The following is a 13257-nucleotide window of genomic DNA, read 5'->3' on the forward strand; positions in this document are numbered from 1 at the left end:
TGTCTGTCGTCTACTTGTTTGTCTGTCTATCCATCTGTCTGTCTGTCTACCTGTTGCTCTGTCTTGTCTACCTGTCCATTTGTCTGTCAATCTGCCTGTCTGTCTTTCTACCCGTCTGTCCATCTGTCTGTGTCTACCTGTGTGTGTGTGTGTGTGTGTGTGTCTTTGTGTTTGCGTGCCATTTTGTTGTGTTTGTTTAGTGGTAAATGGACGACATGTTTATATACAACTTTTCTACACTACCGGCCACTCAAAGCTCTTTACAGTGTGCGCTTCACATCCACCATCCGCACACTCACGCACACACTGACGGTGGAGGCTGCCATGCAAGGTGCCAACCTGCTCATCAGCAGCACTTAGGGCTTCAGTGTCTTGCTCAAGGACACTTCGGCACACTCTCTGGAGGAGCAGGGGATCGAACCTGTGGATCACTAGACCACCCACTCTACCTCCTGAGCCATGCCACCCTGTGTTGTATGTATTGTGTGTGTGTGTGTGTGTGTGTGTGTGTGTAAGCAGCTTTTGTGCTCAGCTCTCATCATGGTTGATGTGCTTTAGAGCAGATTACCTTAGCACTACAAAGTTAGCTGCCGATGAGCTAGTGGGTGTGTGTGTGTGTGTGTGTGTGTGTCCTAGAGAGGGAGAGAGATTTGGTGGGGATTTGGTTGAAACCTACATTTGCCAATTAGTCTGAGTGTCACCGTGGCGACCCAGGTCTTAGTTAATCCTTAGGTGAATTGCGGGGTTTTGTTATCATGGGATGGAGGAGGAGAGACAGCCTAGCTAACACTGATATCTTATCTACTAATAATAGCATGGACGGCTTGTTGTGGTTTCAGCCCATTTAGTGATATATTTCTGGCGAGACCCACAGCCGAACCACACACACACACACACACGACACACGACACACGACACACAACACACACATGACACATGACACATGACAGTGTTGGTGTTACCAGACGCTTTTTGACAGTAGTTAATACCAGTCATCAACTTGCAACATCGTATCACTCTTCTTTTTGTTCCGAGCAACAGACATGGTTTTGTTTTCACAAACACAATGTACATGAACAAACATAAATACTTGTCTTAATGCAACATAGTATTCTTTTAAAACATGTAACCAATGTCAAGTTTATTTTCACAAATATAAACATTGTTTCGTTTGTACATGGTATGAAGACATGGGAACAGTCCTTACATGTGTGAACAGTCTTTGCTACACAACCAGCCTGTGAGACAGAACAGTCTCACTCTGTGTGTGTGTGTGTGTGTGTGTGTGTGTGTGTGTGTGTGTGTGTGTTCACACGACCAGTTGATCAAACAGGATAAAACTACTCACAGTCATGGAGGGACAGTGGTGGATCTAGAGATTTTTTCCTGGGGTGGCAAAGGGGTGGCAAGACTGTGTCCCAGAGGTGGCAGCTGCCACCCCTTGCCACCCTGTAGATCCGCCCCTGTGGAGGGATGATGTGCGCCTTGAGGGGGACTGCTGATGTGCTGTGACAACAGTGTCCTCATCATCTTCATCTGGGCTAGGGTTAGAATGAGGACTTCCTGGTAACAGAATGTTCATCTCTCATTGCCACGACCATTGAGTCTTTGACCTTTGACACAGTGTATGGCTTACTGTTGTCGGGTGTTGGGAGCTTGTTGTGTTTTGGTTGGCGCTGAAGCACAGTATTGCCTGTTGTGAGAGATGTTGGCTTGGTGCGCTGTGTTTGGGTTTGACTGCATCTTCACCTTGGCCTTTTGATTTCTCTGATTTCACAGCCTGTCTGATTCTGAGTGACGTGGCTGAGTGTTGGTGTCTTGGTGTAGTTGGGACAGTAATTCTGCAGGTGATTCTGAGTGACTTGGTTGAGTGTTGATATCTTGGTGTACTTGGGACAGTAATTCTGCAGGTGATTCTGAGTGACGTGGCTGAGTGTTGGTATCTTGGTGTACTTGGGACAGTAATTCTGCAGGTGATTCTGAGTGACGTGGTTGAGTGATGGTGTCTTGGTGTACTTGGGACAATAATTCTGCAGGTGAATCTGAGTGACTTGGTTGAGTGTTGGTGTCTTGGTGTACTTGGGACAGTAATTCTGAAGGTGATTCTGAGTGACGTGGTTGAGTGTTGGTGTCTTGGTGTACTTGGGACAGTAATTCTGCAGGTGATTCTGAGTGACTTGGTTGAGTGTTGGTGTCTTGGAGTACTTGGGACAGTAATTCTGCAGGTTAATCTGAGTGACTTGGTTGAGTGTTGGTGTCTTTGTGTACTTGGGACAGTAATTCTGAAGGTGATTCTGAGTGACGTGGTTGAGTGTTGGTGTCTTGGTGTACTTGGGACAGTAATTCTGCAGGTGATTCTGAGTGACGTGGTTGAGTGATGGTGTCTTGGTGTACTTGGGACAATAATTCTGCAGGTGAATCTGAGTGACTTGGTTGAGTGTTGGTGTCTTGGTGTACTTGGGACAGTAATTCTGAAGGTGATTCTGAGTGACGTGGTTGAGTGTTGGTGTCTTGGTGTACTTGGGACAGTAATTCTGCAGGTGATTCTGAGTGACTTGGTTGAGTGTTGGTGTCTTGGAGTACTTGGGACAGTAATTCTGCAGGTGATTCTGAGTGACTTGGTTGAGTGTTGGTGTCTTTGTGTACTTGGGACAGTAATTCTGCCGGTGAATCTGAGTGACTTGGTTGAGTGTTGGTGTCTTGGTGTATTTGGGACAGTAATTCTGCAGGTGAATCTGAGTGACGTGGTTGAGTGTTGGTGTCTTGGTGTACTTGGGACAGTAATTCTGCAGGTGAATCTGAGTGACGTGGTTGAGTGTTGGTGTCTTGGTGTATTTGGGACAGTAATTCTGCAGGTGAATCTGAGTGACGTGGTTGAGTGTTGGTGTCTTGGTGTACTTGGGACAGTAATTCTGCAGGTGAATCTGAGTGACTTGGTTGAGTGTTGGTGTCTTGGTGTATTTGGGACAGTAATTCTGCAGGTGAATCTGAGTGATTTGGTTGAGTGTTGGTGTCTTGGTGTACTTGGGACAGTAATTCTGCAGGTGAATCTGAGTGATTTGGTTGAGTGTTGGTGTCTTGGTGTACCTGGGACAGTAATTCTGCAGGTGATTCTGAGTGACTTGGTTGAGTGTTGGTGTCTTGGTGTACTTGGGACAGTAATTCTGCAGGTGAATCTGGGTGACGTGGCTGAGTGTTGGTGTCTTGGAGTACTTGGGACAGTAATTCTGCCGGTGATTCTGAGTGACTTGGTTGAGTGTTGGTGTCTTGGTGTACTCGGTGTTAAGAGTACACCACATTCCTTACGGAGGAATGTGTTGAGATCCTGCTTCCGATGGGTTTCCTCTGTCCCACGGGGGGACGGGGGGGGGGGGTGCACATTAACCATTCTGCTGTGGCATTTGCTTGCGACCAGAGAGGTTTTATTTTCTGGTCTGGTGATGGAACCCTAGGTAGGCTGCAAACTTGGTGACCTGTTCACTGTTTTATTTTATTTCTAACCTGTGTCCAGGTGAACTGATTCACCTTTCTGTGGTCTCTTGTATTTATTATTGACACCTGCAGAATTTTTGGAGCACAAAGCCTATGTGATTGCATGCAGCACAGAACATGATGCCCCTGGTGTCAGTAGGACAGCAGGGTAAAAACTCACAACTTTCTCATAAATGCTCAAACATACCTGACACTTTTCTTACAGGCTCTGTGTTATGAGTTACCAACTGAGCATGTGTCTTTTACATGTACTGTCCCTTTAAATTTAAGTGGTTACATAGTTCTGTCTGTGTGTTTGTGTGTGTGTGTGCAGGGTGGTGTGTGTGGGAGGAGATGGTTCCGTAGCAGAGGTGGCCCATGCTCTGGTTCTGAGGGCCCAACTGGATGCCTCCAGGCAGCCGGACTCTGACCCTAACCCACTGAGAGCTGCTTTACCTCTGGGCATCATTCCTGCTGGTAAGGCTATGCCAACAAGTCCACATGAAGAGTCTGGATACAGTCTTACAGTCTGGTAAGGCTATGCTGACAAGTCCACAGGAACAGTTTGGATACAGTCTGGTAAGACTATACCAACCAGTCCATATGAACAGTCCAGATACAGTCTGGTAAGGCTATGCGGACCAGCCCACATGAACAGTCCGGATACAGTCTGGTAAGGCTACACCGACCAGTCCACATGAACAGTGTGGATACAGTCTGGTAAGGCTACACCGACCAGTCCACATGAACAGTCTGGATACAGTCTGGTAAGGCTACGCCGACGAGTCCAAATGAACAGTCTGGATACAGTCTGGTAAGGCTATGCCGACCAGTCCACATGAACAGTCTGGATACAGTCTGGTAAGGCTATGCCGACCAGTCCACATGAACAGTCCGGATACAGTCTGGTAAGGCTACACCGACCAGTCCACATGAACAGTCTGGATACAGTCTGGTAAGGCTACGCCGACGAGTCCAAATGAACAGTCTGGATACAGTCTGGTAAGGCTATGCCGACCAGTCCACATGAACAGTCTGGATACAGTCTGGTAAGGCTATGCCGACCAGTCCACATGAAGTCTGGATACAGTCTGGTAAGACTACACCGACCAGTCCACATGGACAGTGTGGATACAGTCTGGTAAGGCTACACCGACCAGTCCACATGAACAGTCTGGATACAGTCTGGTAAGACTACACCGACAAGTCTAAATGAAGAGTCTGGATACATTCTGGTAAGGCTATGCTGACAAGTCCACATGAACCGTTTGGATACAGTCTGGTAAGGCTATGCCGACCAGTCCACATGAACAGTCTGGATACAGTCTGGTAAGACTATACCAACCATTCCATATGAACAGTCCGGATACAGTCTGGTAAGGCTATGCGGACCAGTCCACATGAACAGTCTGGATACAGTCTGGTAAGACTATACCGACCAGTCCACATGAACAGTGTGGATACAGTCTGGTAAGGCTACACTGACCAGTCCACATGAACAGTATGGATACAGTCTGGTAAGGCTACACCGACCAGTCCACATGAACAGTCTGGATACAGTCTGGTAAGGCTACGCTGACGGGTCCAAATGAACAGTCTGGATACAGTCTGGTAAGGCTATGCCGACCAGTCCACATGAAGTCTGGATACAGTCTGGTAAGACTACACCGACCAGTCCACATGAACAGTCTGGATACAGTCTGGTAAGGCTATGCCGACCAGTCCACATGAACAGTGTGGATACAGTCTGGTAAGACTACACCGACCAGTCCAAATGAAGAGTCTGGATACAGTCTGGTAAGGCTATGCCGACCAGTCCACATGAACAGTCTGGATACAGTCTGGTAAGACTATACCAACCAGTCCATATGAACAGTCCAGATACAGTCTGGTAAGGCTATGTGGACCAGTCCACATGAAGAGTGTGGATACAGTCTGGTAAGGCTACACCGACCAGTCCACATGAACAGTGTGGATACAGTCTGGTAAGGCTACACCGACCAGTCCACATGAACAGTGTGGATACAGTCTGGTAAGGCTACGCCGACGGGTCCAAATGAACAGTCTGGATACAGTCTGGTAAGGCTATGCTGACCAGTCCACATGAACAGTGTGGATACAGTCTGGTAAGGCTATGCCGACCAGTCCACATGAACAGTCTGGATAGTCTGGTAAGGCTATGCTGACCAGTCCACATGAACAGTCTGGATACAGTCTGGTAAGGCTATGCCGACCAGTCCACATGAACAGTCTGGATACAGTCTGGTAAGACTACACCGACCAGTGCACATGAACAGTCTGGATACAGTCTGGTAAGGCTATGCCGACCAGTCCACATGAGCAGTCTGGATACAGTCTGCTCATGTGACGTCCAGTCTGAACAACTAAGACCTCTTTCTGCTCTCTTTCCAACCAGCTAGAGTGCGGTTACAACATCATTGTGTCACAAAACACAAATTCATGTGACTATTTTGTTAATGTGATGACTTGTAGGTTGAAAGAGAGATGATATTTATTGGTATTAGTATTAGTATGGAGTATTAGTATGAAGTATTAGTATGAAGGTATTTCTCAAAGTCCCACTGGTAGGCAAAATGTGGTCTACATAAAGAGTTAAATTCAATGCGTTTAATGTTTCATATAAAATGTCATAAATAGGGGACGTCCAGGTGGCGTAGCCGTCTATTCCGTTGCCTACCAACACGGGGATCGCCAGTTCGAATCCCCGTGTTACCTCCGGTGTTGGCTGGGTCTGTGGGTAGGAAGCCGGATGTGGGTATGTGTCCTGGTCGCTGCACTAGCGCCTCCTCTGGTCGGTCGGGGTGCCTGTTCAGGGGGGAGGGGGAACTGGGGGGAATAGCGTGATCCTCCCACGTGCTACATCCCCCTGGTGAAACTCCTCACTGTCAGGTGAAAAGAAGCGGCTGGTGACTCCACATGTATGGGAGGAGGCATGTGGTAGTCTGCAGCCCTCCCGGGATCAGCAGAGGAGGTGGAGCAGAGATCGGGACGGCTCGGAAGAGTGGGGTAATTGACCGGGTACAATTGGGGGGAAAAAGGGGGACAAATCCGAAAAAAAAAGATGAGTTCTAAGTTTGGATTTATGGACTAATGTTTGGATGCTGTTAGCATTTCCCACTTAAAATGAGGGGGCACTGTCTCTCTACTTCTGTCTCCATCTGTCTGCCTGTCTGCATTTGTCTGTATGTCTTGCTGTCTGTCTCTTTGACGGTCTGTGTGTCCATATGTGTGTCTGTGTAGGTTCTACAGATGTGGTGTCCTGTTCAGTCCATGGAGTCAGACATGCGGTCACAGCTGCCATGCACATAGTGCTCGGTACGTTCTACTGCTACTACATCTACTCCTCCATCAGCTGCTCACTTCTGTGTACACGTACTCTAACTGTTACTACATCTGTTGCTAGATAGATACACACATACATGTACGAACAGGTACCAGTGTGTCTTGATGCATGTCAGTACTGTAGGTAAGGACATCCCAGACAGCTAATCAGGTCATCTGGACACACAGCTTCCTCTACACTTTGTGTCCACATGACCTGATCAGCTGTCTGGAGAGGACGGTGTAGATGGATGCACAGACGTAAGGTAGGTATGACAGCCCAGTGCACGCTACTTACTAGTTATGAAACACACACACCATGAAGCATATATATATATATATATATATATATATATATATATATACATATATATATTTTACCAACACTGTGTTGGATTTCACAGTGGAATGGGTTACCGAGGCTGTTGTATTGGGAAAGTAGAGCTGTCCAACAGAAATCAGCACCGTGGACAGAGCTCTGACACGCAGTAACCTAGACAGTCCAGAGAAAGTTGAATCAGTTCATCTGTCAAAGCATTATCTTTAATGTCCCTTACAGGAGAATCAAATCAAATCAATTTTATTTGTATAGCCCAATTTCACAAATCACAAATGTGCCTCAGTGAGCTTAACAGCAACACAACATCCTGTCCTTAGACCCTCTCATCAGATAAGGAACAACTCCCTAAAAAACCCTTTAACAGGGAGAAAAAACAGGAAGAAACCTCAGGGAGAGCACCAGAGGAGGGATCTCTCTCCCAAGACGGACAGCGTGCAATGGATGTTGTGTTCACGCAGTTTACATAATACCACATTGAAAGAGGATAACAGAATTATAATGGACATAAAATTTATGAAGAACGTGATGCACAGGATGCCAAGCAGTGTCCACATGCCAACGGAGCAGTCCAGGACCCAAGCCATGTGACCAGCATCATCATCTACTACTTCTACTATTTTCGGCTGCTCCCGATAGGGGGCGCCACAGGTGCTCATCCATTTCCATTTCTTCCTGTCTTCTGCATCTTGCTCTGTCACACAAGCCACCTGCATGTCCTCCCTCACCACATCCATAAACCTCCTCTTTGGCCTTCCTCTTGCCAGCATCATCATGTAGAAAAAAAAAACTTATGTGAGGAGAGGGAGGGCAGGCAGCATCCAAATGGAGACCACCATCATCACGGAGACCTAGGAGGAGAACCGACTGCACATGCACACAAGAGAGACTCACATGACACCATTCAAACACAGAAAAAGAGAAGGAGAAGACATCATTCAGAGAGAGAGAGAAAAGGCATGTTAGAGAAGAGAACAGTTTGCAATAGTCATTAGTCATAATTAATTAAGTCATTAACTAGTCATAATCTATACTCTGTAATCTATACTCTAATCTATACTCGATAATCTCGTCGGCAGAACAGTGGTTGGTAAATTCATTGAGACAGAAAACCAACCCACCATCCAGTACAGGTTGTGAAGCACTCAACTTAAAGGCAACTAATTGTAAACTAAGGCAAATAGATGAGTTTTAAGTTTGGATTTAAAGGACTCAACAGACTCTGATGGTCTGATGGCAGCAGGCAGGTTATTCCACAAGAACGGGGCCTGATAGGAAAAGGCCCTGCTGCCACCAGCTGACTTCTTTTTAACTTTGGGTACACACAGGAGCCCTCTATTTTGAGAACGAAGAGCTCGAGATGGCATGTAAGGTTTAAGGAGATCAGACAGGTAGGATGGGGCAAGCCCATTTAGGATTTTATAAGTCAGAATTGGTGTAATATGGTCAAATTTCCTAGTTTTAGTTAGGATTCTAGCAGCAGCATTCTGAACCATCTGAAGACTTCTAGTACTAGAATGTGGCAGACCTGAGAACAGAACATTACAGTAATCAAGTCTGGATGAAACAAATGCATGTATTAGAGTCTCTGCGTCAGCCATGGAGAGAAAAGACCAAATTTTAGATATGTTACATAAGTGAAAAAAGGCAGTCTTGGTGATTTCTTTAATGTGCTTATCAAAGGAAAGGCTGTGATCAACCGTAACACCAAGACTTTTGGCTGCCACACTTTGTGAAACCACAGAGTTGTCGATTGTTATCGTTACTTGATCAAATTGGCGTCTGTGTCTAGCAGGGCCAATGACCGGCATCTCGGTTTTATCTGAATTTAAAAGCAGAAAGTTAAGTGACATCCAGTTTTTCACAGTAGCCAAGCAGGCCTCTAAGTTAGTGATTTGAGTATGATCATCAGCCCTTATAGGCACATACAGCTGAGTATCATCAGCATAGCAATGGAAATTTATTCCATAACTACGTATAATTTGGCAAAGAGGTGTAATGTAAATAGAGAAAAGTAGAGGGCCAAGAACTGAGCCCTGAGGCACACCATATTTAAAGTCAGAAAATGTTGATATAATATTACTATAGCAGACACAATGTGTTCTTCCAGATAAGTAGGACTTAAGCCAAGACAGCTAAGCCAGAGACACCAAAATTACAATTTAATCTATTTTAAAATATACAGTGATCAATGGTGTCAAAGGCTGCACTGAGGTGCAGTAGTAGAAGCACAGAAGTGGAATCAGAGTCGATAGCCAGTAAAAGATCATTCACCACTCTGGTCAGAGCAGTTTCAGTGGAGTGACAGGGCCTGAAAGCCGACTGAAAAGGTTCATATAGATGGTTTTCTTTTATATGGGTCGAAAGTTGTTGATACACAACTCTCTCTAGTACTTTAGAGAAGAATAGAAGATTAGAGACTGGTCGATAGTTATTAAGAGACCCTGGATCAAGGTGCGGTTTTTTAAGTAGAGGTTTAACCACAGCTGTCTTAAAACTGCTGGGAACAATGCCAGTAGTAAGAGATAAATTAACGATGTCTAGCATTGTAGGTCCAAGAAAAGGCCAGAGGTCTTTAAAAAGTTTTGCTGGTAAGGGATCAAGTAGGCAAGCAGTTGGTTTAGAAGCTGACACGAATTTAGTCAGAGTATCAAGAGAGATAGTCTCAAAAGCTGTAATAACTGGAACTGTCAGTGACTCATTGTGTAGATATGAATTTAGTATGACAGGATCTGCAGGAGTAGATGGAGTTGAAGAACTAATATTGTTTAAGATCTCATCAACCTTATTGCAGAAAAAATCTAGAAATTCATGGGCTGTGAATGGTGAGCAGCTAATAGATGGCAGCTTTTTAGTAAGTTTAGATACAGTGTCAAAGAGAAATCTGGGGTTAAGTTTATTAATATTTATTAAGTGAAAAAGATACGATGTTTTTGCAGTAGATAAAGCACGCTTGTATTTCAATAAACACTCGTGCCATGATAGGTAAAAAACTTCCAATTTTGATTTTCGCCATTTATGTTCCAGTCTCCTGCAGGTCCGCTTAAGAGCACGTGTCTCATCATTAAACCAGGGTGTAGGCGTCATTAGTCATCTAGCTCTGGTAGTGAGACGCGCAACTGAATCGAGGAGACTAGAGAGGGCCACAATTAAGTCACGAGTGAAATTTTCAACAGAGTCATTTACCACAGTGAAAGGAGCCAAGAATTCAGGCAGCTGCTGGCCAAATGCAGCTGCAGTGGAGGGACCAGTATGGTGAGCGGCAATTACATCTGTGCTGACATTAACTGGACAGGCCAATAATGCTTCAAATTTGATGAGAAAATGATCTGATACAGCAGATGTGGTTGGTAAGACATTCGGATCAGAAACAGCTATTCCTTTAGATAAAACCAAATCAAGGGTGTTACCACTGCAATGAGTCGACTCTTGAACAAACTGAGTGAACCCAAAAGTATCAACTAGTGCCAGAAAGGCTTTACTTAGAGGATCAGCAGCCTTATTCAGATGAATATTGAAATCACCAAGAATTAGAATCTCATCAGAGTGAGTAACAAGGCCTGAGACAAATTCTCCACATTCTTCAAGAAATAACGAGTAACAGCCAGGAGGCCGGTAGAGTATCACAATTTGGACTGAGCCGAGTCTATTCATGGCTGAGGGAGCTGGACCAAGAACAAGAGACTCAAAAGACTGGAATTTAGATTCAAGTCTAGAAGTCAAATTGAAAATAGATTTATATATTAAGGCAACACCCCCACCTTGTTTATTTGCCCGAGCTAAATGGGCATAAGTATAGTCAGGTGGGGAAGCTTCATTTAAGGGAAGGAAAACATTTGGTTTCAGCCATGTTTCACATAACCCAATCATATCAAAACTATGTTCAAGAATCAGATCATTTATTAGTAAGGCTTTGGTAGACAGTGATCTGATATTTATGAAACCAAATTTAAGCATCTTGTGGAAGTGATCAGTAGTAGGCAGAGCTTTAGAGCTACCAATAGGTGAAAGATTAATTGGAATTAGACACCTTGTTGAGAGTTTTGGCAACCAACGCTTTGGACGATATGTGGTCACATTCTTGATAACATTAGCTGTTTGGTTTTGTAGATTATTAGGTACTTTGTCGCACATCTCACCACTACCAGTGGTAGGAATAATTACTAGATTATTGTGATTCACACATTTAGGAGAGGAGAGCTTGGGAGCAATACAGCAGGGTAGGGAGACAGTCTCAATGTTATAGACCAAGCTATTAGACTGATAATCTACACTATGAGAAATTCCCTGACTAATCATATTAACTAAACTACTTGACTCCACATCCGCACTAGATTTAAACCTAGCAGGCTCTCTAATCACCTGCAACCTGCTGAATGATGAGTCCCTAGTGTCAAACTAAATGTAAACAGCTGTCTATACTGCTAGACAAAAGAGCGGCGCCGTCCCCAATAGGGTGAATGCCGTCCGCTTTCAGCAGGGAAGGGTGGCCCCAGAAGGAAGGCCTGTTATCAACGAAGCCGAATCGCTGCTCATTACAGTAACGAGCCAGCCAGCGGTTGATTGAGGTGAGCCTACTGTACATCTCATCATTACCCCTCACAGGTAAGGGACCAGAGACAATTAATCGATGCCGACACATCTTTCTGGCAAACTCAAGCATTCTGACTAGGCCGGCTTTTGTGATCTCTGATTGCTTCATCCTAGCATTATTGGTGCTGACATGAATAACAATGTTGCTGAAAGGAGTGGTGCTGTGTGCCTGGGTTCCCTGACTCTCCCTCCGTGATGCCAGCACCCTAAGATTAGCCTCTATGTAGAAGACTCTGGCCCCGGGTAAACGGTGAACCAAGGCTGGCGAAGCTAATCTAACATTGCGGGTAATGGAGTCTCCTATCACTAGCGTGCGTTGCTTTACTCTGTCGGCAGAAGGGGGAGAAGCACGATGGCCGGTAGGACTACCAACAGGGCTGGTGAGTGATGAAAACCGGTTTGCAGTCGGGAGAGGTGACTGCAGACCAGACCACACGACCGATGGCTTGCTCTTTCGAGCCTTCCCACGCCGGTAAACAGAGACAAACTCCGCCGCATCTGCCGACGAAGCTGAGCTAGTGCTAACAATAGCAGGTCTGCTGTCAGGCCCGGGGCTACTGAGCTAGTGCTAACAATAGCAGGTCTGCTGTCAGGCCCGGGGCTACTGAGCTAGTGCTAACAATAGAAGGCCTGCTGTCAGGCCCGGGGCTACTGAGCTAGTGCTAACAATAGCAGGCCTGCTGTCAGGCCCGGGGCTACTGAGCTAGTGCTAACAATAACAGGTCTGCTGTCAGGCCCGGGGCTACTGAGCTAGTGCTAACAATAGCAGGCCCGCTGTCAGGCCCGGGGCTACTGAGCTAGTGCTAACAATAACAGGTCTGCTGTCAGGCCCGGGGCTACTGAGCTAGTGCTAACAATAGCAGGCCCGCTGTCAGGCCCGGGGCTACTGAGCTAGTGCTAACAATAGCGGACCGCTGTAAGGCCCGGGGCTACTGAGCTAGTGCTAACAATAGCAGGCCTGCTGTCAGGCCCGGGGCTACTGAGCTAGTGCTAACAATAGCGGACCTGCTGTCAGGCCCGGGGCTACTGAGCTAGTGCTAACAATAGCGGACCTGCTGTCAGGCCCGGGGCTACTGAGCTAGTGCTAACAATAGCAGGCCTGCTGTCAGGCCCGGGGCTACTGAGCTAGTGCTAACAATAACAGGTCTGCTGTCAGGCCCGGGGCTACTGAGCTAGTGCTAACAATAGCAGGCCTGCTGTCAGGCCCGGGGCTACTGAGCTAGTGCTGACAATAGCAGGTCCGCTGTCAGGCCCGGGGCTACTGAGCTAGTGCTAACAATAGCAGACCTGCTGTCAGGCCCGGGGCTACTGAGCTAGTGCTGACAATAGCAGGTCCGCTGTCAGGCCCGGGGCTACTGAGCTAGTGCTAACAATAGCAGACCTGCTGTCAGGCCCGGGGCTACTGAGCTAGTGCTAACAATAGCAGGCCTGCTGTCAGGCCCTGGGCTACTGAGCTAGTGCTAACAATAGCAGACCTGCTGTCAGGCCCGGGGCTAAGGCTATCTGGAGTGCCC

The 13257-nt window shown here is 46.4% G+C and overlaps 1 protein-coding gene across 1 annotated transcript in view; it reads left to right on the forward strand.

Annotated features, from left to right (window-relative positions):
- Positions 1-13257, forward strand: part of cerkl (ceramide kinase-like) — a 204980-nt gene that overhangs the window by 158060 nt on the left and 33663 nt on the right. Inside the window, exons 11-12 of the mRNA XM_056288976.1 lie at positions 3806-3948; positions 6733-6807. Of these exons, the coding sequence (XP_056144951.1) occupies positions 3806-3948; positions 6733-6807 (218 nt within the window). The remainder of the gene's footprint in view (positions 1-3805; positions 3949-6732; positions 6808-13257) is intronic.

The sequence above is a fragment of the Lampris incognitus genome, chromosome 11 (genome assembly GCF_029633865.1).
Source record: "Lampris incognitus isolate fLamInc1 chromosome 11, fLamInc1.hap2, whole genome shotgun sequence".
Taxonomy (NCBI): Eukaryota; Metazoa; Chordata; class Actinopteri; order Lampriformes; family Lampridae; genus Lampris; species Lampris incognitus.